Source organism: Rhinoraja longicauda, chromosome 1 (assembly GCF_053455715.1).
Source record: "Rhinoraja longicauda isolate Sanriku21f chromosome 1, sRhiLon1.1, whole genome shotgun sequence".
Lineage (NCBI taxonomy): Eukaryota > Metazoa > Chordata > Chondrichthyes > Rajiformes > Arhynchobatidae > Rhinoraja > Rhinoraja longicauda.
The window spans coordinates 19,913,548-19,941,394 of record NC_135953.1 but is presented as its reverse complement, the minus strand read 5'-3'; the positions used below and the strand labels follow the sequence as shown (position 1 = coordinate 19,941,394).

General features: G+C 43.5%; 1 protein-coding gene across 1 annotated transcript; it reads left to right on the top strand.

The window, feature by feature from the left end:
* Nucleotides 1–338: 338 nt before the first annotated feature.
* slbp (stem-loop histone mRNA binding protein) lies at nt 339–27,847 on the top strand. Its single transcript, XM_078414357.1, has 8 exons — nt 339–514; nt 9,003–9,158; nt 16,485–16,592; nt 19,223–19,285; nt 20,363–20,497; nt 24,499–24,648; nt 25,139–25,256; nt 26,898–27,847. The coding sequence occupies exons 1-8, from the start codon at nt 471–473 to the stop codon at nt 27,006–27,008; spliced, it is 885 nt and encodes a 294-aa protein (XP_078270483.1). The 5' UTR covers nt 339–470; the 3' UTR covers nt 27,009–27,847.

Genomic DNA, 27,847 nt, shown 5'->3' with positions numbered 1-27,847 from the left:
TTGCCCCATAATATCCAGAACCACTACATGGCTCGGCCGCGGCACCTTCCATTGCCCGGTGGGGGCTTAGAACCACTTCATAGACTGTATGGTCCTCCCCCTACGTTACTACTGCGGACGGGGTTTCTTTTTCCCACCCCATTCATGTCCACGTAACTACTGCGGACGGGGGTTCCCCTCTTCCCCGACCCCATTCCATTCATGCCCGAGTGCGTTTCATTCAAGTCTGTGGTTTTTGGCGCGGGATGTGCATGATAGGGAGGGGGGCGGGAGCTCGGCATTGTGACGCGAGGGGGCATTGTGACGCGTGTGGCGCGCGCGCGAGAGAGACAGAGAGAGAGAGAGAGAGAGAGAGCGCGCGCGCGGGAGGTAGAGCGAGCGCGATTTCTGGAGGTTCGGGGCCCGTTGCCGCCGCCGCCATCGCCGCCATTGTTGGGGCGCTGCCGCTTGGTAAAGGGGGGAACACGGAGATGTCGCACCGTAGCCCGCTCGTCGAAGGCAGCGAACGTCTCAGGTAACGAGGGAGAGGGCCGTGCTCCATCCATGAAGTGGCGGGAGGGGAGGGGAGGGGAGGCGCCGCCGCGCCGTTTTCAGGGCGTAGGTTTGAATCGATGGCGCGGAGTCGGGGCGGGAAAGAGCAGCAGCCACGGACCGACCCGCTAAACACATAAACTTACACTGTAAATGAATGGCTCGACTGCAACCATGCCCTCTGATCCTCCTCGATTCCCCTCCTCTCTCTGCTGGGCTGGTTAGCACTCTCTCAACAAAAGCTTTTCACACTCACTGTGCAGGAAAGAACTGCAGATGCTGGTTTAAATGGACGATGGACGCAAAATGCTGGAGTAACTCGGCGGGACAGGCAGCATCTCTGGAGAGAAGGAATGGGTGTCGTTCATGACCAGTGCAGTGCAGCGTAGGTTCACTAGGTTAATTCCCGGAATGGCGGGACTATCATATGTTGAAAGACTGGAGCGACTAGGCTTGTAGAATTTAGAAGGATGAGAGGGGATCTTATCGAAACGTATAAGATTATTAAGGGGTTGGACACGTTAGAGGCAGGAAACATGTTCCCAATGTTGGGGGAGTCCAGAACCAGGGGCCACAGTTTAAGAATAAGGGGTAGGCCATTTAGAACTGAGATGAGGAAAAACTTTTTCAGTCAGAGTTGTGAATCTGTGGAATTCTCTGCCTCAGAAGGCAGTGGAGGCCAATTCTCTGAATGCATTCAAGAGAGAGCTGGATAGAGCTCTTAAGGATAGCGGAGTCAGGGGGTATGGGGAGAAGGCAGGAACGGGGTACTGATTGAGAATGATCAGCCATGATCACATTGAATGGCGGTGCTGGCTCGAATGGCCTCCTCCTCCTGCACCCACTGTCTATTGTCAGTCTGAAGAAGGGTCTCGACCCGAAACGTCCCCCATTCCTTCTCTCCAGAGATGCTGTCTGTCCCGCTCAGTTACTCCGGCATTTTGTGTCTTGTCTTCGAAAAGCTTTTCACCGTACCCCGGTACACGTGACAATAAACTAATCTAAACTGAACTGAATATCGTGGTTCACCTTCCATAGTGTTTGCACTGCACACACTGACACTGCACACTTTTTCCAGGATGTCGCCAGGTCTGAGGCAGGGGTTGAGTGGGCTGGGGAGCGCAGGAGGATGAGGGGTGATCTTATAGAGCTGTGTAAGATCATGAGAGGAATAGATCGGGTAGATGCCCATAGTAGGGGAGTCGAGGACATAGGTTTAAGGTGAAGGGGAAAAGATTTAATAGGAATCCGAAGGGTAACTTTTCCACACAAAGGGTGGTGGGTTCATGGAACGAGCTGTCGGAGGAGGTAGTTGAGGCAGGGACTATCCCAACATTTAAGAAACAGTTAGACAGGTACATGGATAGGACGGGTTTGGAGAGATATGGGCCAAAAGCAGGCAGGTGGGACTCGTGCAGATGGGACCTGTTGGCCGGTGTGGGCAAGTTGGGCCGAAGGACCCATTTCCATGCAGTATGACTCTTACTGGCACCTAATCTGTGCAGTGTTATATGTGTGCATGTATAACCTACCTGCTGCACCAGATCATAATTTGGAGTCAGTATGTGTGTCCTGAGTTATTCCAGCATTTTTTGTCTGTCTATCTCAATATAGTCAATATCAATAGTCAATAGTCGTTTATTTGTCACATACACATAAATGTGTAGTGAAATGAAACATTACCCGCAGTTGAACAATAAGACCAATAAGAATAATCAATAAAAATGCAATAACATACAATCACAAACTAACACCAAACAAAAAGAAACATCCATCACAGTGAGTCTCCTCCAGTCCCTCTTCACTATGATGGAAGGCCACAATGTCTTTTCTCTTCCCCTGCCGTCTTCTCCTGCGGTCAGGCTGTTGTCGTTGCCACGTCGGGGCGGTCGGGGCTCCCGACATTGAAGCCCCCGCTGGGCGGTGAAAAATCCCGCGGCCTATTCCAGGCCACGCCGGACGGTGAAAGGTCCGCGGCGGGCCGACCCAAGCCCCGCGATTCGGGGCGGGCGAACACGCTGCCTCTGCCGGTGCTCCCGATGTCGGCCCCCACCAGGGGCCTGCGGGCTTCCGACGTCCACGCGGCCCGCTTCGGAGACGAGTCGCAGCCGCTCCCGCAGCATCCGCAGGCAGCCAGCGCCGCAGGTGGTGAGTCCGGGCCGCGGGCTCTGCGAACCGTGGTCCCAGGTGCATGGCCGATGGTAGGCCGCAACAGGGACACGACACAGAAACAAAGGTCGCGTCTCCGTTCGGGAGAGAGAATTTTACAGTTCCAGTTCCCGTTCCCCCCCCCACACACATAACATACAAACCCTACACCATATTAAAACTACAATTCATACAAAAACAACAAAAAACACAAAAGACAGACGGACTGCAGGCAAGCCGCAGCTGCGACGGCAGCGCTGGCTCCTCCCATCTTTTGTGTTTGCAAATGTCTGGATCAGGGGTTGGCATGGGGGGGTCTTGCACCTGTGTCTCTGGCTAATTAAGAAACACGGTGCTCCAGACATGTCAGGAGAACGGGACAATTTAGGAATTGCTGAAGATCGATGCAAAATGGTCGAGAAATTCAGCAGGACAGACAGCAGCATCTCTGGAGAGAAGGATTGGGTGAGGCTTTGAGTCGATTAATTAATTAAATTACCCAAAAATGAAGTCACATGGAATGTCCGATGTTAATGACTGAAAGTGCCAGGTCCGAATGTGCAATGACTGAAAGTGATTGTGTAGGAAGGAACTGCATATGCTGGTTTACATCGAAGATAGACACAATATGCTGGAGTAACTCAGCAGGACAGGCAGCATTTCTGGGGCACAAAATGCTGGAGTAACTCAGCTGGACACGCAACATCTCTGGAGCACAAAATGCTGGAGTAACTCAGCAGGGCAGGCAGCATCTCTAGAAGAAGGGTCTCGACCATTCTCTCCAGAGATGCTGCCTGTCCTGAGTTACTCCAGCATTTTGTGTCTATCTATGGACTGCAGTTAACTTTCTCTCCTCCCTTCTGCCTTTTCCAAGAGCATGAGAACTGAATGTGTAGGAAGGTGATTAATCATTTCATACCTCGAGTCTCCCTCTTCCCTGACTCTCACTCTGAAGAAGGGTTTTGACCTGAAATATCATCTATTCCTTTTCTCCAGCGATGCTGCCTGACCCGCTAAGTTACTCCAGCATTTTGTGTCTATCTTCAGCATGAGAACTAAAAGATGTGCGTTATCTGTCCCCCTGCGTTGATTCACTTCAATAAAGTCATAGCTGGTCTTCTCCCTGAGTGTTACCTCGGTCTCATAACCCTGTATCCCTTCATTTTCCTTTAATATCCAAAAATGCATTGATCTCAGTATTGAATATGCTGGCAATGGGAGGCTCCACAGTTTCTCGGGGAGAGAATTCAAAAGATTCACTGCCATCTCAGTGAAGATTTTTCTCTTCTCAGTCCTGATGCGCTGACTCCTTTTATTGGTTTTGAGTCCAATTGCACAACATCCCTGCATCCACACTGTCAAGTAAGAATTTGGCAAATGACAATGGGATCCTCTCATTGATCCAGTCTGTTTAGTCTCCCCTTGAAGGACAAAACACCTTCCCCGGAATTACTCTGGTTAATTTTCAGTAGACCCCCTCTTTTACAAAAAAATGCCCATCCCTGGAATATTCTGCAGCGGGCTGGCCGTCCTATGTAGGAAGATCAGCCTGCTATAAAGTGTTCCAGTGAAACAAGAGGATATAAATACTGGAAATCTAGAGAGAGAAAAAAAAAACTGCTGTGGAGACTCAGCGGGTCAAGCAGTATCTGAAGGATGATCATCGTTTTGGCTGGTAGCCCTGCCTCAAGTCCAGGGGCAGAGTCACTACTCAAAACAACATCCATCCTTTTAGCCTCCTGCTCCGGAATATCGGAAATGTGGTTTTGCCAAGGCTAAATGGAATTTGAACAAAATATCTCTTGTCCCATGCTATAATCTTTGTGCATACTCTTTGTCTTCTCAACGGTATGTTTGGAATTTATTAAAGAGAACCTGTGAGGGTCATAGACACATAAAGCTGGAGTAACTCAGCGGGACAGGCAGCATCTCTGAAGAAAAGAAATAGATGACATTTCGGGTTGAGACCCTTCTTCAGACTGGTTAGGGATAAAGGAAACGAGAGAAAGACGATGATGTAGAGAGATAACAATGAATGAAAGATATTCAAAAAAAGTAACGATGATAAGACAATGGACAATAGGCGCTGGAGTAGGCCATTCGGCCCTTCGTGCCAGCACCGCCATTCACTCTGATCATGGCTGATCATCCACAATCAGTATCCCCTTCATGCCTACTCCGCTATCTTTAAGAGCTCTATAACTCTCTATTGAAAGCATCCAGAGAATCGGCCTCCACTGCCTTCTGAGGAAGAGAATTCCACAGATTTACAACTCTCTGGGTGAAAAAGTTATTCCTCATCTCCGTTCTAAATGACCTACCCCTTATTCTTAAATTGTAGCCCCTGGTTCTGCACTCCCCCAACATCGGGAACATGTTTCCTGCCTCTAGCATGTCCAATCCCTTAATAATCTTATGTTTCAATAAGGTCCCCTCTCATCCTTCCAAATTTCAGTGTATACAAACCCAGTCGCTCCATTCTTTCAACATATGACAGTCCCGCCATCCTGGGAATTAACCTTGTGAACCTACGCTGCACTCCCTCAATAGCAAGAATGTCCTTCCTCAAATTTGGAGACCAAAACTGCACACAATACTCCAGGTGTGGTCTCACTAGGGCCCGGTACAGCTGCAGAAGGACCTCTTTGCTCCTATACTTAACTCCGCTTGTTATGAAGGCCAACATGCCATTAGCTTTCTTCACTGCCTGCTGTACCTGGATGCTTACTTTCAGTGACTGATGAACAAGGACACCCAGATCTCGTTGTACTTCCCCTTTTCTTAACTTGACACCATTCAGATAATAATCAGCCTTCCTGTTCTTGCCACCAAAGTGGATAACCTCACATTTATCCACATTAAACTGCATCTGCCCACTCACCCAACCTGTCCAAGTCACCCTGCATCCTCATAGCATCCTCCTCACACTTCACACTGCCACCCAGCTTTGTGTCATCTGCAAATTTGCTAATGCTACTTTTAATCCCTTCATCTAAGTCATTAATATATATATTGTAAATAGCTGCGGTCCAGCACCGAGCCTTGAGGTACCCCACTAGTTACTGCCTGCCATTTTGAAAGGGACCCGTTAATTGGGTCCACATTAAACTGCACCTGCCCACTCACCCAACCTGTCCAAGTCACCCTGCATCCTCATATCATCCTCTTCAGACTGCCACCCAGCTTTGTCATCTGCAAATTTGCTAATGCTACTTTTAATCCCTTCATCTGTCATTAATATATATATTGTAAATAGCTGCGGTCCCAGCACCGAGCCTTGAGGTACCCCACTAGTTACTGCCTGCCATTCTGAAAGGGACCCGTTAATCCCTACTCTTTGTTTCCTGTCTGCCAACCAATTTTCTATCCATGTTAGTACCCTATCCCCAATACCATGTGCTATAATTTTGCCCACTAATCTCCTATGTGGGACCTTATCAAAGACTTTCTGAAAGTCCAGGTACACTACATCCACTGATGTAGTGGAGTGGGGGTGCTGCACTAATGCAGGAGAGGTTTGGGCCCAACGGGTGGACTTGGTCTAGTCTTTTATAATTGACTCCAGCATCTTCCCAACCACCGATGTCAGGCTAACTGGTCTGGAATTCCCTGTTTTCTCTCTCCCTCCTTTCTTAAAAAGTGGGATAACATTAGCTACCCTAAAAAGTGGAATAACATTAGCTACTGATAAAGGAAACAGGCCATTATTAGCTGTTTGTTGGGCGAAAACAAGAAACTAGACTTGGGTGGGGGAGGGATGGAGAGAGAGAGAGAGAGAGAGAGAGAGAGAGAGAGAGAGAGAGAGAGAGAGAGAGAGGGGGGGAATGCCGATGCTACCTGAAGTTGGAGAAATCAATATTCATACCACTGGGCTGTAGTTCATTCCCACTGCCCAAGGGAAATATGATGCTATTCTTCCAATGTGCATTTAGCCTCACTGACAATGGAGGAGACCTATGACAGAAATGTCTGTGTGGGAATGGGAAGGAGAATTAAAGTGTTCAGCAACCGGGAGATCAGGTAGGTTCAAGCAGACTGAGTGTGAGGGTGGCTTTAAAGGGAAAAGAGGTTGGGTTGATATGGTGTATATTTACTGCAAGGTGGAAGAATGAAAGAGAATCTCATAGAAACTTACAACATTTTAGCAGGACCAAACTGACTAGATAGGGGATGTTCCTAAAGGCTGGAGAGTCCAGATCTAGAGATCAACATTTTGGGATATGATGTGTGTTATTTAGAACCGAGATGGGAAGAAATTCTCACCACTGGGGGCATTGCAACTGTCAAATTCTCGACTGCAAAAGGCAGTGGAGGCCAAGTGTTTAAACATTTTATCAATGCTGAAAGAACATGGGGAGAAGGGAGAAATGGTACCGAGCATATGATTATGCCTTGCGGCTGTGGCTCACCGGCAGTCTGTCTGTCTTTTTTCTGTCTTTGTCTATTGTTAGCGTTTAAATGTATGTATTGACCTATTTTTAGCTGTGTATATGTGGGGGGAAACCTTTTTTCTAAATCTCCTCCTCAACGGAGATGCGACCTTTTCCCATGTCGTATCTCCGTTCGCGCTACGGCCTAACACCGTGGAGTTGGCGACCTCCAGCTGGATCGACCTTGAAGGCTCCGGTCGCAGGGCCTGGACTCACCATCTTACCTGGACTTACCGCGGGCTCTGTGGACCGGAACATCGGGAGCTTGCAGGTCCCTGGCTGACGACCGGCTTTCGGGGGCTCCAGCCGTAGCCGCTTCGACCGCCCCGAATCGTAAGGCTCGATCGACTCATTCGCCGGACCTTCATCGCCCTGCGTGGCTCGGCCGCGGCACCTTCTATCGCCCGGTGGGGGCTTAGGACCTTCATCGGCCTGCTCGGCTCGGCCCTGGGACCTTCCATCGTCCGGCGGGGGTTTCAAAAGTCGGGCGCCTCGATCGCCTCGAAGCAGCAGTTTGACTGCCTGACTGCAGGAGAAGAATAGAGGAGGAGATAAGACTTTTCTTTGCCTTCCAACACAGTGAGGGTGTCTGGTGGAATCACTGTGATGGTTGTCTGTGTTAAACTTTAATTGTGTGTCTTGTGCTCTTTATTGTTTATGACTGCATGGTAATGACAATTTCATTCAAATCTATATTTGAATGACAACAAAAACAATTTGATTAACAGTGATGGTGTTGATTGGGTGTTGAACTTCTCAGGCTAAATGGATTGCCACTGGCATCCTCATGCTAATTACTAACAAAATTTACATCTTAACATTTTTATGTCACATATATTTTTTATAAAACTAGGTGATAGGTCTGTTTACTGATCTCTATTCGCATCCGATTATTATCCCCAATATCATGTGCTATAATCTTAATGATGTTCTGTTACACTTCAGTTTAGTTTATTGTCACGTGTACCAAGGTATACTGAAAAGCCTTCTGAAAGTCCTAGCACTGATTTGCACTTATTTATTCTGCTAACTGGCGCCTCACAAAATTGACAGATTTGCCAAACAAAAGTTTTTTCCATGCAGATTAATTTTCTATTCATCTCTTTGAATTTATTTGAACATTGTTGGAGCTGTACTCGTCCAGCATTTGAAAAGTATTCCATTGCACTATTGGTTTGTGCAATGTAATGGAGGAAATGCTTTAAGTCAGAAAGTGACTTATTTGTTGCAGGACACATGGTCGCTAAGGCTTTCATGTTGCCGAAGTATGTATGTGTTTAATTTAGAGATATAGCACAGAAACAGGTCCTTCGGCCCACCGAGTCCGCGCTGACCAGCGATCCCCGTACATTAACACTACCCTACACACTAGAGACAATTTACATTTATACCAAGCCAATTAACCTAAAAACCTGTACGTCTTTTGAGTGTGGGAGGAAACCGAAGATCTCGGAGAAATCCCATGCAGGTCACGGGGAGAATGTGCAAACTATGTACAGACGAGCACCCGTGGTCAGGATCGAACCTAGGTCTCTGGCGCTATAAGGCAGTCGCTTTACTGCTACGCCACCGTGTCACCCTATGGTTCATGTGTTTCATTCTGTTGAGTGTCTGATGGACAGTGACCTACCTCTCAGGTATTGATGGTGAGCAATTTAGTGGTGGCCATATTGTCCGTCAAAGATTACTATGAGCAGTTTGCTTGGTTGTTCTCCCTCCCGTCTGCATAAAAAGTCAAGCTGAGAGTTTGAGAAGGCAAACCCACAACTGACCGGCCCACTTTTCCATTTGTAGAAATGTATTTATTGAGCATATTCTGGTGCACATGATGTTTGTTCTCTTCTAGCCTGATTAATCATCTCTCTTTTCCTTCCTCTACCATCTCCTCCCCAGGAAAAAGCTGCCACCGTGCCGTTGGTCTGTTGGGAGGAAGCGCGGTGCAGATGGCAAACTTCGCAGGGCGGACGATGTGGATTCCTGTCTGTTTGATGATGAGCTCAAGGATTCCACTCCGAGCGCTCCTAGTTGGCCGGATGATAGAATCTCCAGGTTAGCTTCATGGTTATTTTATAAATTCTTGAAGGCTGCAATAAGAGGCTTTTTTTTATTTGTACAACTTCATAATCTTATATAATTCCGTAGCATTTGCAGTCAAAAACTACTTTTGTGGTCTGCTGTAATAATGTAGGTAAAACAAAAATCAATTTGTATGCAGTAAATTCTTGCAACAATTCCTGCAATGGCACCACAGTGGCGCAGATGAGAGAGCTGCTGCTTCACAGTGCCAGAGACCCGGGTTTGATCCTGACCTCGGGTGCTATCTGTGTGGAGGTTGCATGTTCTCCTCATGACTGTGTCCAGGTGTTCCAGTTTCTTTCCACATCCCAAAGACATGTGGATTTGTAGGTTAATTGGCCTCTGTTTAAAACAAAATGTCCCTAGTGTGCAGTGTGTGGATGGGAAACTGGCAAAATATCAAACTATTGTTCATGGGTGATCAATGGTTGGTGTGGACTCAGGTCTGTTGGCCTCCAATACACTTTACTAATCTCAGTAGTAAATTGATAAGATGATCTGACTTTAGCTGATGGATGATTGATACATTTTGACCAGGTTACCAGGGACAACTCCTGCTCAGCTCTTAATGGATTTAGTGGAACTACTTTAAAGGATGATTAAGAGGACAATTTCTGCCATTTTGCTAATTTGAGCCCTTTCTAACATCCTTGTGATAGGCTAATCTGTGATCTGTCTTGTGGGCCACGTCCCACAATGTAGTTAGTTAACATATTTGCTACTTTAGTCTTTTGACTTAAAACATTACCTTTTCTTATTTTGATTCTAACCATCCTATTCTTAAACTTTTGTTCATTTTTTCTTATTGCTTTTCAACTACATTGCAGGGTTTTTATTGTGAAATGTGTTGGATATTTTGTTATCATCTGTTGTGCTTGGAATAGAACATAAAACAGTACAGCACAGGAATAGCCCCTTCAGCCCACAATGTTTGTGCTGGCCATAATGCCAAGTTTAAACAACTCTCTTCTGCCTGCATGTGATACAAATCCCTCCATTCCCTGAATATCCATCCACGTGCCTGTCTAAAAGCATCTGAAACTACAGGTTGAATGACGTTTTTTTTCTTCTTTTCCAGTCTTTCTGGATTATCTGTTTTTCTGGACCAACAGAGGTATCGTGATAATAAAACGACAATACACACAAAAAACATACATGTGTCTTTAAAGCACCATGGAGTGCCATAAATTTAAATAAACCAAATATAAAATGTAAACTGAATAAATGGAATGACGTGCAGACCCATCCCTGGTTCCCACTATTTCCCGGCCGCTTAGATCGCCGGCTTCCGACCCCACTCCCGACTCGCAAAGTGCACCAGCATGCCCTTTACCCATCGCACATTTTGGTGACGCTGCTGTTATTGTGGCTCACGTTGTAGCCCCTGGGCACTGTGCTTTACTGAAGAGGAAATCTATAATCATTTAGAGAAAATGCTGTGGAGGAAATCCTTTCCAATCCATGTACCTGTCCAAATGTCCCTTAACTGTTGCGGCACATCTGACCTGTGTTTATGGAGGCATCTACACCCGCATCCGTGGTGACGAAGAGGGTGTGACTACTAGTGAGACAGGCAGGGGAAACAGAGGTGAGGACTGAGTTGGAGGACCCTCAGCCCTTGAGCTTGTCAAGCAGGTGTGAGATTCTTTATTTCTGTGCAGACAAATGTGGGGGCTGTAGGAAGGATGAGCAACCTGACCAGGGCACCGTCGTTCAGGGGGCCATTCGTGAGGAGATAGGGAAGAAAGATTTGGTCATTGGGGATAGTATAGCTAGGGTGTCCCGAAGGCTGTGTTGCCTGCCTGGCGTCCAGGTTCGGGACATCTCGTCTGAACTGCAGAGTGGGAGGGGAAAGATCCGGTCGTCGTGCTCTTATGTGGGTACCAATGATGTGAGTAGAATGAGGAAAGAGGATCTACTCAAGAAATTTGAACAGCTAGGCACCAAATTGAAAAGCATAACCAAGAAGGTAATAATCTCTAAATTGCTACCTGAACCGCATGCAAATTGGCATAGGGTTGAGAAGATTAGAGAGTTGAATGTGTGGCTTAAAGACTGGTGTGGAAGAAGTGGCTTTGAATTTGTGCGACATTGGCACCGGTATTTGGGGAAAGAGAGAACTGTTCCAACGGGCCAGGCTCCACTTGAACCCGGCTGGGACCAGATTCCTGCCAAACTACATGACCAGTGCCCGAGATAGAGCTTGAAACTAAATAGTTGAGGTGGGGTCAACAAAGTGGAAGTGTAAGGGTGGAGTTGAAGGGAAAGAGAGTGCAGGAAAATTTATAGTTCCAGAAGTAATAGGACAGAATGTTTAAGAAGGGATAAGAGAGTAAGGTCGGGTAAAATCGGGACCGATGTGAGAGGAGGGGAGGTGAATACCGAATTAAAGGTGTTATATTTGAATGCATGCAGTATAAGGAACAAAGTGGATGAGATTGTAGCACAGTTAGAAATTGTTAGGTATGATGTTGTAGGCATTACAGATACGTGGCTGCAAGAGGATTTGAGCTGGGAACTGAATATTCATGGTTACACGTCCTATCGGCAAGACAGACAATTGGGCTGAGGAGGTGGGGTAGCTGCTGGTAAGGAATGAAATTCGGTCCTTATCAAGAAGGGGTGATGTAGAATCAGAAGATGTAAAGTCATTATGGGTAGAGCTGAGAAATTGCAAGTGAGAAAATAATCCAATGGGAGTTATTTGCAGGCCCCCAAACAGTAGCCAGGATGTAGGGTACAAGTTGTATCAGGATATACAATCGGCATGTAAGAAAAGCAATGTTATGGTGTTCATTGGAAATTTCAATATGCGGGTAGATTGGGAAAATCAGGGAGGTACCAGACCCCAAGAAAAGGAATTTGTAGAGTGCCTCTGAGATGGTTTCTTAGAGCAGCTTGTAGTGGAGCCTACCAGGGGAAAGGCAATTCTGGATTTAGCATTGTGTGATGAGCCAGATTTGATGGGAACTCAAGTTAAAGGAACCACTAGGAGGTAGCGACCACAATATTATAATATTTAACCGGCAAATTGAGAGGGAGAAGATAAAATCAGATGTGTCGGTATTGCAGCTGATCAAGGGAACTAGAGGCATGAGGGAGGAGCTGGCCGAAGTTGACTGGAAGGGATCCTAGCAGGAATGACGGTGGAACAGCAATGGCAGGAATTTCTGGGAATAATTTGGAAAATGCAGGATATTTTCATTCCAAAGAGGAAGAAAGATTCTAGGGGGAGAATGAGGTGACCGTGGCTGTCTATAAGGACAGTATATAAATCTAAAAGAGAAGGTGTATAACATTGCAAAGATTAGTGGGAAGCCAGAGGATTGGGAAGCTTTTAAAGAACATCAGAAGGTAACTAAAACGGCAATACGGGGAGAATTTAGGTTAGCTGGCTAATAATATAAAAGAGGATAGCAAGAGTTTCTTCAGATATATAAAGGGTAAGAAAGAGGCAAGAGTGGACGTTGGACTACTGGAAAACGATGCAGGAGAAGTGATAATGTGGAACAAAGAAATGGCAGAGGAATTGAATACGTTTTTTGCATCAGTCTTCACAGTGGGAGACACCAGCAATATGCCTGAAATTCAAGCGAGTCAGGGTGTGGAAGTTAGTGGAGTGGCTATTACAAAGGAGAAGATGCTTGGGAAGCTGAAAGGGGTGAAGGTGGATAAGTCACCTGGATGGACTTCACCCTAGGGTTCTGAAAGAGGTGACTTTAGAGATTGTGGAGGCATTAATAGTGATATTTCAGGAATCACTAGTCAGGGAGTGGTCCCAGATGATTGGAAAATTGCCAATATAACCCTGTGTACAAGAAGTGTGCAAAGCAGAATAGTGGGAACTATAGACCGGTTAGTCTGACTTCGGTGGTTGGTAAGATTTTAGAGTTCATTATAAAGGATGAGGTTTATGAGTACTTAGAAGTTCATGATAAAATAGGCCGAAGTCAGCAAGGTTTTGTGAAGGGGAGATCTTGCCTGACGAATCTACTAGAATTCTTTGAAGAAGTAAATAGCAGGACAAACAAAGAAGAGTCAGTGGATGTTGTTTACCTGGATTTTCAGAAAGCCTTTGATAAGGTGCCACACTGCTAAGGCTGAGGCTGTTAAGGCTGATTCTACTCCTAATTCTACTCCTATCACTTATGACCGTAAACTTGTTATTGTATGTGCCTCAACCACTTCTGGCAGCCGGTTTCATATACATACAACTCTCTGTGCGACTGTTGACCTCGAGTTCCTATTAAATCTTTCCCTTCTAGCCTTCAACCCAAGCCCTCTATTTCTTGAGTTTTTCATGCAATCTAGTCAGATCAGATAATACTATACATAAATACAATCAAATCAAACTCAAGTACAAGAGATAGAATAAAGGGGAAGATACAGAGTGCAGAATATATTTTCCAGCATTGTCGCGCACCAGTTACATAGACAATGTTCAATGTCCGCAATGGGGTAAAGGTGAATTGGACAGTACACTTGTTTATGCTGGCACCTTTCAGAAATCTGATAACTGAAGGCATATTTGAAGGTAGATGGTCATATTTGTTGGACTGAAGGGCCTACTTCTGTGCATACCTTCAGTATTTCATTATCTACGGTTCTGTAATGAAGTATCAGCCTAAATTATTTGCTAAGTTTTGGACTGGTGTTCAGAGACACAACTGTTTGTAACTGTTTGTTAAGAATAGGGTTTTATATATTGCAGAACGGTATATAACAGCAGGATTTACAATTTTTTCTGGAATGCAAGGAGGCAACTTATAAACCCGATTAAAAACGCCAGGTCTGATAATAATTAGCACTATAATTGATGTAAAGTGATCTCACAATCAATATTTACAGATTTATGTACAATTTTGTCTCTTGCCTCTTACAAGGGAGATGAATCCTACAAGTAGGGAAATTTAGCTGCACCCTATTTATTTAAAATGTTGACTGATGAGGGTGAACCAGACAAATCCTGAAGTTCCTTGTCTGGTCAGATGCTGAAGGGATGCTTCCATCAGCGGGAGAGATCTAGAACTAGAAGGCACCCTTACAGGACCAGAGGTTCACTATTGAAGACCCTGTGAGAAGAGGATTTTTTTCTTAGGATTGTGAATCTATAATAATACTCCATCTCGGACAGCTGAGGGTGCCTGCGTATGTAGGAGGCTGGCAAAATTTTGGACTCTGGCCTTGGATCCATTTTTCTGCATGTGCCCCTGACTTTGAATTCCTCGAAAGTAAAGTCAGTCATTATATTCAATAGAAACATGAGATTAAAAGGCCACATGAACAACTCTTGTGTGTTCTTATAATCGCTGCCCCATGTATTCCTGCAACTGATTTATAAGTTACCTGTGGTCTTTTTTTTGATATTTGACTCTGCATTAAAATTTGATAAGCAAGTCAACGCTGTGGTAAAAGCCAGCTTCTTCCAACTTCGAACCATAGCTAAAATCAAACCTTTCCTCCAATTCGACGACACAGAAAAAATCATTCACGCTTTCATTTCCTCCCGCCTAGACTACTGCAACTCCCTATACACTGGGATCAGCCAATCTTCCCTGTCCCGCCTGCAACTGGTCCAAAACGCCGCAGCGAGACTCCTGACGGGTACCCGTAAAAGGGACCACATCACGCCGATTCTGGCCTCTCTCCACTGGCTCCCTGTACGGTACAGAATCAACTTCAAGCTCCTCCTATTCACGTATAAAGCCCTAAATGGACATTCCCCCCCCCCACATCAGAAATCTTCTAACCCACCTCTCTAACTCCAAGTCCCTCAGGTCGGCCGACTTGGGGCTACTCACTATCCCGCGGTCTAGGCTTAAGCTCAGGGGTGACCGCGCTTTTGCGGTTGCAGCTCCTAGACTGTGGAACAGCATCCCTCTCCCCATCAGAACTGCCCCCTCCATCGACTCCTTTAAGTCCAGGCTCAAAACCTATTTCTACTCCCTAGCGTTTGAGGCTCATTGAGGAGGCGCTGTGAACTGTTTGCGTGCTACTGTATGTTTCATTTTTTTTCCATTGGAACCTAATCAGATGTACAGCACTTTGATCAACGTGGGTTGTTTTTAAATGTGCTATACAAATAAAATTGACTTGGCTTGACTTGACTTTTAAGAAAGCACAGCCTTCAGACCCAGTTGACACACAAGGATTGCTATGGCCCTGCAACAAAGGAAAGAATACAAGTGTGCACGAATCTCTTCAGACTGTTTCCAAATTGACAGCTGATGTGGTTGCAAGTAGTATAAGAAAATAACTGCAGATGCTGGTACAAATCGATTTATTCACAAAATGCTGGAGTAACTCAGCAGGTCAGGCAGCATCTCGGGAGAGAAGGAATGGGTGACGTTTCGGGTCGAGACCCTTCTTCAGACTGATGTCAGGGGGGCGGGACAAAGGAAGGATATAGGTGGAGACAGGAAGATAGAGGGAGATCTGGGAAGGAGATGGGGAAGGGGGGACAGAGGAACTATCTAAAGTTGGAGAAGTCAATGTTCATACCACTGGGCTGCAAACTGCGCAGGCGAAATATGAGGTGCTGTTCCTCCAATTTCCGGTGGGCCTCACTATGGCACTGGAGGAGGTCCATGACAGAAAGGTCAGACTGGGAATGGGAGGGGGAGTTGAAGTGCTTGGCCACCGAAGATCAGTTTGGTTAATGCGGACCGAGTTCAGCGAAGCGATCGCCGAGCCTGCGCTTGGTTTCGCCGATGTAAATAAGTAATCTTCAGGAAACGGGGCTTCCCCTCCTCCATTATAGATGAGGCTCTCACTAGGGTCTCTTCTACATCCCGCAGCTCCGCTCTTGCTCCCCCTCCCCCCACTCGCAACAAGGACAGAATCCCCCTCGTTCTCACCTTCCACCCCACCAGCCAGCGGATCCAACAGATCATCCACCAACATTTCTGTCACCTACAATGGGACCCCACCACTGGCCATATCTTCCCATCCCCTCCCCTCTCTGCGTTCCTCAGAGACCGTTCCCTCCGTAACTACCTGGTCCACTCGTCCCTTCCCACCCAAACCACCCCTGCAACCGCACGAGATGCAACACCTGTCCCTTTACCTCCCCCCTCAACTCCATCCAAGGACCCAAACAGTCTTTCCAGGTGAGACAAAGGTTCACCTGCACCTCCTCCAACCTCATCTGATGTGGTTGCAATCTTCACTGGAATATACGGGTACTGATTTGAAATGAATGAGTTAACACAATGGCTTACAGTGTAAAAGGAATTGTCTATCCTGGTTTGTATCATCACTGACAACTCTATTAACCCTATTAATATGTATCTTTTGCAGTTTCACAACACCAGACAGTGATGGACCAGTCCCCCGATGTGCTGCAGATTGGGGAACAGCAATCGAAGAAGAGGAGACGAGGCAGACTGTTTATCGGGATTTGAAGAGGTTTGTTTACTAAATTACCTTACATTTTGGAGGGAATGTCACAAATTCTGCATTCAAAATCTATTTTCATTGTATTTTTTTTTAAGGGAGGCAATTAATCCTTGCTGTTATTGAAAGTTGCCTTGAGTATTTTGGACTAATGTCCATGCAACCTATTTCTAACCAATAGCCAAAACATATTGATAATGATGCATGCATTTCTCTTGATGGATTGTAGTGTTTACTATCAAATGCTATAAGAATCTCACTTACATTCCAGGACTGCTTGACGATATTTCATAATATATGGTTCCATTGCTAAATTTGCACCTTTTGTCTGATTGAACAAAAATAATGGTGATTTTTTTAGACTTGTCGGGCTGTGCTGCAAAATGGCCAGTTTTCCCACGAGTGCTATTTTTATGGAGAACTTCTAAAATATGCCCTTATAGTCAGACCTCTTCCAAGTATAAAACAGAATGCATGAGAACTTTCCCAGTTCTGGTAAAGGGTCTTTGACACAACGTTACATTTTTTGTTTCTCTTTCCACTGTATTACCGAACTTGCTAAGTGTTTGGCACTTTCTGATTTCAGATTTAACTTTAATGATTGTTTCCCAGGTTCTGTGCCCTAACACTGAACTTTGCCCATAACAAAGCCTTGATCAAGTGTTGAAGATCTGTGGGCTAGAACAGCGAAAAGTCCAGCACAGGAACAAGCCCTTTGACTCGCAATGCCTGTGCTGAACATAATGCCAAGGAAACTTAACCTGATCATAAATTCATAAATTGTAGGAGGAGAATTAGGCCCATCGTCTACTCCACCATTCAATCATGGTTGATCTATCTTTACCTATCAACCCCATTCTCCTACCTTCTCATTTGTCACCCTCACTAATCAGGAACCTTTCAATCTCCACCGTATAAATATCCATTGACTTGGTCCCCACAGCCTTCTGTGGCAATGGATTCCACAGATTCACCATCGTGTGATTTAAATAAATTCCTCCTCATCTCCTTCCTAAAGGTACGTCCTTTTATTCTGAGGTTATGGCCTCTAGTCCTAGACTCTTCCACTAGTGGAAACATCCTCTCCACATCCACTCTATCCAGTCCTTTCACTATTCGGTAAGTTTCAATGAGGTCCCCCCTCATCCTTCTAAACTCTTTTAAGTACAGGCCCGGGGTCGTCAAACACTCGTATGTTAACCCAATCATTCTTGTAAAGCTTCTATGGACCCTCTCCAGCGCCTGCACGTCCTTCCTCAGATATGGGTCCAAAACTGCTCACAATGATCCACATCACTCCATTCCTTCCTTCTCCACGTGTCTATCTAAAAGTCTTAAATACCCCAATTGTATCCGCCTTCAACACCATCACCCATGGGAGTGTGTTCCAGGCACTCACCACACTCTTATGTATTTTTTTAAAAACTTGTTCTGCACATTTCCTTTAAATTTAGTTTGAGTTTCCATCCTGGAGGAAAAGGTTTCTGACTGTCTACCCTATCTGTGCCCCACATAAATTTACATAATTGTATCAGAACTCGACTTTCAACATTGGAGAAAACAATCCATGTTTGTCCAACCTCTCCTTGGAGCTAGTGCCCCTCAATCCTGACAGCATTTTGGTAAACCTCTTCTGCACCCTCCTCATCCTTCCTGTAAAGGGGCAACCGGAACTGCACGCAATATTCCAAATCTGACATAACCAAAGGCTAATAGAGCTGCATTACGACTTCCTGACTCTAGGACTCTCAACCTCACCTCTTATCCTTGAGTGGTCCTACCTTTCACCAGCTTGCCCTCATGTTTTTAATGCAAATGCATTAAATGTATTGGGATTTTTTTTCAACCTGACTCGCTAACACCATTGCTCCTTTTGGCCCTTCTAATTGCCCGGTTGAGTTCTTTACTCCTTTATAGTCCCCAAAGACTGTCTAACTACATTGTTTTTTAAGCCTTAAATATGCTTCCTTTTTCTTTTCTGACTTTTTTTCACCTATCATCCAAGATTCTCTTCGCCATCCGCATAATTATCCTCCTCCGTACTGGAACGTGCTGGTTCTGAATTTTTGATAAACTGGCCTTCAAATAACTCGCATGTCAGATGCTGACTTAAGCAACAACCGCTCCCAATATATTCTCCTGAGCTCCTGCCTAATAATGTTGTAAACTGCCTTACTCCAATTCAGTCCTTTCCCCCAAGGTCCAGCATAATCCCTATTCAAAACGATCTTAAAATTTAGCACCATACCCAAAATGCACTTCCACTCAAACGCAAGTCACTTGATCAGGCTTGGTCCTAATGCCAGGTCCTGTATGGTCCCTCCTCGAGTTGGACTGTCCAACTACTATTTTAGGGAGGGTTTTTGTTTGCCTTTCTGTCTGCCCGTAAACTTACACTGATCAGTTTCAAGCCACCATTTTGTCATTCTAAAGCTGCCATCTATTAAAATATACTTTTTTTCCCCTTTAATTCCTGACAGCAAAGGATGTCCAACAGTTAAAGATGAGAGCTACCAAGGTTGAGTTCTTTCCGACTTTGTTGTGGGCTTGCTGTAGTATTTTTATTTATACTTTATAAAATAATACAAATGCTGTTTAAAACCCTACAAGTTTTCATTCTCAATTTATATTTTCCCTTCCAGATATAAACGGCGACTCTTGATAAATGAATTTAATGACCATGAGAAAGATTATTCGTCTGAAAGGTATAGCTTAATATTTCCAAGGATTGTGAAATAAATGATTGCCAATAAAATGCTGCACTACTGACCTCTTCCATTTTGCAAGTTTTCCTTCTTACATTGACAGGCTGGATATTTAATTGCATGACAATGTCTTGGATGGGTGGTATTTGTAGATATAGATAATGGATGGCTATGAATATTATGGTTCCTTGTAATCTGAGATATGAAAGCCTCTACTGCAGCCCTGCAATGTAGTGTAGATGTACGCGTTGTTTCCATTGAAGAATGCGAGTTTCTAGTTGGCTTGGTACTTTTATCCTCATCTTTTGCCATAGTGGTCAATGAGAAGTTATTTTATTTGTACGTATGGTGCCATGTGCCACTTTGGTATTTCAAAATGTAATTTATTCAGCTAATGGAATTTACATGCATGACAGATTTTTATTGACGTTTTTATTGAAGAACTAAATGAGTACAGGTAGTTGCGTTATAACGTTTGTTTCCATAGCAAGAATTGGATACAAACCGAGTGATGAATTTGTGAATAGCATCTGTGTTATGCAGGGCAAATTGGTTATAATGTGATTTCCGTCACTTAAAAGTTACTTTGGAAATGGACAAGCAGGAAAGAAAGCTAACTTGTAAAATAAAAACACCCTCGGGGAAAAAAAAATCCACTGTTAACACTCTCGGCCATTGCAGGTGATCATTGTAATTGACAAGTGATCGATTCTATTGACACTTGTGCAATAGTACTCTATTAATGAAACATTAAGCCTTTAGTATTTTAAGCTTGCATTAACAACAAACATAATTCTTAAAAATGCCGTACTTTTGAAAACCATACGGAGTGGGTCGGATTGGAAGAGGGAAATGTTATTATTGCGAGTCTGCAACACAGCCGCTAACCCTCTTTTCCCTATTTGCACAATTGTTTTCATAACAACATATTCATTAAAGTGGGGTTTCTGAGCGGCTTGACTATCGTGTTATAGCAGAACTACCTTCAGTTATGTCCCTGTGATTTTGTTTAATTACAAGGCAAAGGATTGAGCAGAAAGGAAATTAATCTAATTTCTAAAGTGATTTTAATTTCAGTTCCAGTGATTCCAGAGAATCATTGGCACCTTCTGAACTTGAAATTGATGAAGTGGTATTGATGAGAAGACAAAAGCAAATCAACTATGGGAAAAACACCATTGCATATGATCGATTCATTCAAGAAGTTCCTAAGTAAGTTTGCAAGAAACTTCTCATATTCCTGTACTCTTGCTGTCCATAGATGTCTCTTGTATGTACCCCAAGCATTGGGTCTGTTTAATACAAATGTGTTAAAACTATTTGTGACACAGAGCTGCCTAATACAGATCACCACTAGAAACCACTTAATGTGAAATATCTCCATATTTAACCAGTGTACTTGAGTATTATTTTAACTTTAAACCTTAACTATAAATTCAACTTGTATGAACATTTTCCTAACTTGTGAATGTGATCTTAACTCATCCATTGATCACTCAAAGGAAGTTGTTCCCATTTGTACAGTTAACTTTGCAAGCCCCTTTCAATGGGCTTGTGAAAAGGAAAAGATTAGTTAAGACAAATGTGGGTCCCTTCAAGACTGAATCAGGTAAATTTATTATGGGGAACAAGGAAATGGCAGACGAGTTGAACAGGTACTTTGTGTCTTCCTTAGTGAAGAGAGAACCAATCTCCCAGATGTACTAGGGGACACAGGATCTAGGGTTACGGAGAACTGAAGGAAATTCACATTAGTCAAGAAATGGTGTTGGATAGATTGATGGGACTGAAGGCTGATAAATCCCCAGGGCCTGATGGTCTGCATCCCAGGGTACTCGAGGAGGTGGCTCTAAAAATCGTGGACGCATTGGTGTGTAGGAAAATAACTGCAGATGCTGGTACAAATCAAAGGTATCACAAAATGCTGGAGTAACTCAGTGGGTCAGGCAGCATCTTGGAGAGAAGGAATGGGTGACGTTTCGGAGTCTGAAGAAGGGTCTCAACCCGAAACATCATCCATTCCTTCTCTCCAAGATGCTGCCTGACCTGCTGAGTGGACGCATTGGTGATCATTTTCCAATGTTCTATAGATACGGAATCAGTTCCTGTGGATTGGAGTGTAGCTAATGTTATCCCACGTTTTTAGAAAGGAGGGAGAGAGAAAGCAGGGAATTATAGACCCGTTAGTGTGACATCGGTGGTGGGGAAGATGCTGGAGTTAATTATTAAAGATGTAATAGCAGCACATTTGGATAGCAGTAACAAGATCGGTCAAAGTCAGCATGGATTTACGATGGGGAAATCTTGCTTGACTAATCTTCTGGAACATTTTGAGGATGTAACAAGTAAAATGGATAAGGGAGAGCCAGTGGATAAGGTCCCACACAGTAGTGGGCAAGATTAGAGCACATGGTATTGGGGGTAGGGTATTGACATGTTAGAAAATTGGTTGGGAGACAGGAAACAAAGATGAGACCCTTTCAGAATGGCAGGAAGTGACTAATGGGGTGCCGCAAGGCTCAGTGCTGGGACTGCAGCTATTTACAATATATATTAATGATTTTGATGAAAGAATTAAAAGTAACATTTGCAAATTTGCAGATGATACAAAGCTGGGTGGCAGTGTGAACTGTGAAGAGGATGCTATGAGGATGCAGGGTGACTTGGATAGGTTGGATGAGTGGGCAGATGCATGTAGTTGCCGTATAATGTGGATAAATGTAAGGTTATCCATTTTGATGGCAAGAACAAGAAAGCAGATTCTTATCTGAATGGTGTCAGATTAGGAAAAGGGGAAGTACAAGGTGTCCTTGTACATCAGTCACTGAATGTAAGCATGTAGGTACAGCAGGCAGTGAAGAAAGCTAATGGCATTTTGGCCTTCATAACAAGAGGATTTGAGTATGGGAGCAAAGAGGTCCTTTTGCAGTTGTACAGGATCCTGGTGAGACCACACCTGGAGTATTGTGCACATTTTTGGTCTCCTAATTTGATGAAGGCCATTCTTGCTATTGAGGGAGTACAGCGTAGGTTCACAAGGTTAATTCCCGGAATGGAGGGACTGTCATATGATGAAAGAATGGAACGACTGGGCTTATATTAACTGGAATTTAGAAAGATGAGAGGGGATCTTATAGAAACATATAAAATTATTAAGGGATTGGACACACTAGATACAGGAAACATGTTCCCGATGTTGAGGGTGTTCAGAACCAGGAGCCACAGTTTAAGAATAAGCAGTAGGCTATTTAGAACTGAGATGAGGTAACCTTTTCACCCAGAGAGTTGTGAATTTGTGGAATTTTCTGTCTCGGAATGCAGTGGAGGCCGATTCACTGGATGCAATCAAAAGAGTTAGATAGAGCTCTTTGGGCTAGCTGAATCAAGGGATATGTGGAGAAGGCAGGAACGGGGTACTGATTGTGGATGTTCAGTCATGATCACGTTGAATGGTGGTGCTGGCACGAATGGCCTACTCCTGCACCTAATTTCTATGTATCTACGGAACCTAATATTACTTGCATAATAGTTTAACTACAGGTCATCTTGAGCATGATTTGTCCCAGCAATCATTTGGAGTCTTATTTTATACAGCTCTTTGAAATTTGCCAAACTTTGCCCTGAACATTTATTATTTTGTAGAATAAATCATACTTGAGAAAATCTGATTGACACAACTCTCCCCCTGTTCTCCCCGTGTAGCTTTGATTAACACAACTCTCCACTCTTCACCCCATGTAGCTATCTTTGTCTCAATTATATCCTATGCTTTTAAGTGTCTGGAAATTGTTCCTTTCCTCAAGGGAAAGTAATTCCATTTGATGTTTTGATCATTGTCTTGTAAAAGTGTTTAGATGAGAACTGTACTGGCCTTTGAATAGCAAATGAACGGGTTTCATTACCATAATTTGAGCATTAAATTTTCCAGAGGCTTTGGATATGACTCCATTCGTGGTAGAACATGGTTGCTACTTTGAATTTGTACATCTTTCAGCCTCAGCTCGCAGCCTGTTTTAAAAATTCAGTTAATACACCTCCACCTGGCTTGATGGAATAGAGATGTTGCCAATTTTTCATCAATATTGGTTTTTCACGAGTTAAATACATTCCTTCTTCAGATATGGCAATCCTGTATTGTTTTTTTTTAAACCAATGTGAGGTGGGGCAGTTATTCCTATTGGGTTACATCCGACAATCATGGTCTGTAGGACGAAGAATTCTTAGTGTAGGGATTGACTGCAACCCATTAAAATATATACCCATGGCATGTGGTAAATCTTGGTGGAACATTCTTACAAACATTTTGACAGCAGAAGGCCATGTGGCCTATTGTGACTAGTCTTTAAGCCACCATATCCTACTTCCAGCTCTAGGTCTATATATCCTAGACATCATGGCTCTTCAGGTACACATCCAGGAGCTTTAAGCTCTGAGGGCTTCTGACAAAGGTAAAGAATTAATAATAATAATAATAATGATAATAATCCTTTATTCGTCCCACAACGGAAATTTGCAAGATTACAGCAGCAAAGTGGATAGCAAAAATAAATAAGCATTCATTAAAAAATAAAATAACGGTAATTATCTTTATTTACTGGTAGGGTCTGAAGATGGTCTTCAGTTTAACCGTAGAGGAATTTGTTTCTGTCCAAATTTGAATGTTGGATATGTACTTGTTTTTTGCAGATAGTATAGAGTTTAGCTTGTCACATGTACTGTGGTACATTGACAAGCTTTTGTTGCATGCTAACCAGTCAGCAGAAAGACAATATGTGATTGCAATCGAGCCATCCACACTGTACAGATACATGGTAATGGGAGCATAGTTAAAGTAAGAAATGCTGCTGTTGGAGTAGAGGTATAAAAGAGTGGAGCGATTGTAATGTGTGATTGCAGATCTACTTCTGTGACCAGCACACACCAGAGTTGCCTGGCTTGGGTGCCATCTTGGACCAGGAAGTGGATGATCTTGGTGAAAACAAGGGTGCTGATTTAATCTCTGGATATTGCCATGGGGTAGAACTAGGTAAACATGTGGACAAAGTTCTTTCCAAATTAACAAAATTGCAAAATAAATGTAATCAATTTGATGTCTTTGTTCACACGACAACGTTTATATCAATGAGAATGTGCAGCATTGTTTGTTGATTTTGGCTGAACACATGCCGAGTTACTAATTGAAACAAATTAAAACTGTCCATTCTTTATTTTAGACATCTTCGGAAGCCAGGTCTTCACCCCAGGACTCCAAACAAGTTCAAGAAGTTCAGTCGCAGATCCTGGGATCAGCAAATTAGGTTATGGCGAATTGCACTTCATGCTTGGGATCCGCCTGTGGAAGAAGGCAGTGATTTACAAGCAGTGTATGTTCAAATTACTGGATTATCAAAGACTTGGGCTGAAGCCATTTTTAGTGTTGTAGTTTTCGAATTTGCAATTGGATTGTGCATTTCAAAAATAAAATTGTGTAAAATGAGTATGGATTAAAATTGGATTGGAATTAATATGAAATGACATAGAAAACCTTGAGCTTTGGGTGGCACAGTAATGCAGCAGTAGAGTTGCTACATTACAGCGCCAGAGACAGGAGTTCGATCCTGACTACGGGTGTGCTCTGTATGGTATTTTTACATTCTCCCTGTGTCTGCATGGATTTTCTCCTGTGCTCCGTTTTCCTCCCCACACAAAGGGAGAAACTTTGTAGGCTAATTGGCTTTTGTTAAAAATTGTAAAATTCTCCTTGGAGCGTAGGATAATGTTAATGTACGGGGTAGTTGCTGCTCAGTGCGGACACGGTTGACCAATGGGCCTGTTTACATGCTGTATCTCTAAAATCTTCATTATGTCTTGCAGCACAGAGTTTGATTTTGATATGGAAACTGACTCTGTAAACTGCTCAAATGGAGGTCGGACAAGTTTTCAGGATGAGAGAGGATGCACGCCCAGCAACACACGAGCACCATCTCCTCAGGTGTGCATTTTGTGACTTCAAAGAATGAAATGCAAAGTGATGAGCTGTGTATAATTTTTAACAACAGAAAACGGAAAAAGTTTGGGCTGAAGGGCAGACTAACAAAGACACAGTGCTTGAATAACTAAGGGTTAGGCAGCATCTCTGGAGAATATGGATGGGTGACATTTGTGGTAAGGGGTCTTCCTTAAGACAGATTGTAGTGGGGGTGGGGGGGGGAGAAGGAAAGCTGGAAGAGAAGAAGGGCAGGGCAATGTGTGGCAGGTAATGGGTGAATACATGGATGAGGGGGGTATTGGATAGGCAGATGATTAGAACAAATGGCAGAGATGAAACTACATATGGTGTGAGACAAAAGCATGGAACAGTTGTGAATAATGAAATGAGAGGAAAGAATGTAGGTGGAAGGGGAGGGAAGAAATAGATGAAAGTCCAAGTAGGGGAGAGGGGAAAGAAAGGGGGGAGGGGGTGGGGGCATGTAGATGCCTAAAATTGGAGAATTCAATGTTCATACCATTGGGTTGTAACTTACTCAGGAGGAATATGAGATACTGTTCCTCCAGTTTGCATGTGGCTTCTGACAATGGAGGATGCCTGGGACAGAAAGGTCAGTGTGGGAATAGGAAGGGGAGTTAAAATGGTCCACAACTGGGAGATCTTGCAGGCCTTGACGGACCGAGCGCAAGTGTTCGGTGAAACAGTCGCTGAGTCCATGCAAGATCTCACAGGTGTACAGTTTTGTACATAATGGTAGGCAAATATTTCCTCTTATAACTCCAATCAATGTGGTGCCTTTTTAATTGTGAAATGAGTCCTGGCTCTTCAGAGGGCGATTGGACAAGGTGGCATTAGGACATGTGACCAACAACTTGGTCAGACAGAGGGTGTCATGCTGAACAGCACCAGGCGCTTTGGGTGACAAACAGATTTAAATTTATTATATTATTGATTTGAAGAATTTGTTGTACTCCACTTGGCTTAGCATTTTGCAACAATCTAATTAATTCCATAATTTCGGGGGGGGGGGGGTCTTTTTTGGTATATTCTCAACTTTGTGGCCCATCCAATATTACTTTAGGAACTATTGGGAAAAACTCAAAAATTATACTCTTGCTACACTATGGGAAGAAGGGAAATGAGAAGGGTCTCGACCCGAAACGTCACCCATTCCTTCTCTCCCGAGATGCTGCCTGACCTGCTGAGTTACTCCAGCATTTTGTGAATAAATGAGACTAGCTGTTGGTCAATTTGCTTTCCCCTTGGATTGCTGATTTGTCCTACTAGTCGTCTCTTTGTTGAGGATGAAAGCAAAGCTTTCATCGTATCCACAAAGAGAGGGTTCACCAGAACACCTCAGCCCCACCAATATGATTTTCACCCAGTTCTGTCACAAAATGGCAAAATCTTTGCATCCACTTTGGACGGGTCAATTTCTTGCTTGGTTTTTCATGTATAATGTGTTTTTATTATTCTGTCATGTTCTTTTGATTGTCATTTATTTAAAACAAAATAAGGAAGTCTGTGTAGGGAATACTGCTTCTGTTGCTGTTTAGCTGTAATTTAGTCCACTTTTTTTACTTGGTTGTTATAACTGAATATTTTTTATATCACTAACATCTTAATATTTCAATTTTCTTTCAGGTATCTGACTCGACTTCAATGGCCCGAGAATTTGGGTCTCATTCGGGCAAAGAATTTGATTTACAAGCTTGTTTGGCTGAAACCAGTGAAACTAATTCTTGGTTAAATTAATAGCTACTCTTGAGAAATTTGCTTGGAACAGTTCTGCAGATGATGTGGTGATCTTGTGAACATAAAGGAGTTTAAAGTTTTTCCATAACAAATACCACATTGTGTAAATGTTAATGTACAGTCCAACAAATCGATTGAATGGTGCTGCGTTATGGCTAGCAACAAAACAATACTTGCTGTGAACAAAGTATCATTTGCCTGTATTACAGCTCATTTGTGTACTTGAGTTGACTTGACTATTCTGCTCGCCCAAGTTCAGATTTATGGTGAGGGAATTACAGTACTAGATGTTCAGTTGAACGTTTTTTAAGGCTTAATAAACAACAATGCTTTGCAATAAAACTTGGTTGTTTTTGAATGGCTCGCTGGAATGGGAAAGAAGTGTTTTTTAAAGGTTTAGCTGCATGGGATTATGGACTCGTGTGCCTTAACTTAAGAACTGTAGTGATTTTTTAAAATATTGAAGTTACTTTGCATCTTGTTAGATTTCTCAATTTAATGTTTTCAGTGTTTAATCTTGGAGCTTGCTCAAACGAACCTATCTGCTAATTACAATCTCAATGCTCAAAGTACAAAGTTAATACTCGATGTTTTGACCCATCAATTTGTACTGCTTGAAGGTGTTTCAACAGACCTGCTTTAATGTGAAGCATTATGTCCATTGGCACAGGCTAATTTCCTGTTGCAACACGATCAAAATTTCAATCTTGATTTAATTTCTTTTTGTATTAGCAATTTGCTGTGCGTGTAACAAAATTCTAGTTGAATATTGAAATTCTTTTGATTATTAAATTGTTGAATTCAGCGTTATTTTTGTCTAGATTTTTAAATCACAATAA

Bases quoted from the DNA above. Each gene is read 5' to 3' on its own strand.
- slbp (XM_078414357.1), top strand. From the start codon at position 471: ATGTCGCACCGTAGCCCGCTCGTCGAAGGCAGCGAACGTCTCAG. The intron at 9,159-16,484 runs GTTAGCTTCATG...TATCTTTTGCAG, and splicing joins CCGGATGATAGAATCTCCAG to TTTCACAACACCAGACAGTG. The intron at 25,257-26,897 runs GTGTGCATTTTG...ATTTTCTTTCAG, and splicing joins CACGAGCACCATCTCCTCAG to GTATCTGACTCGACTTCAAT.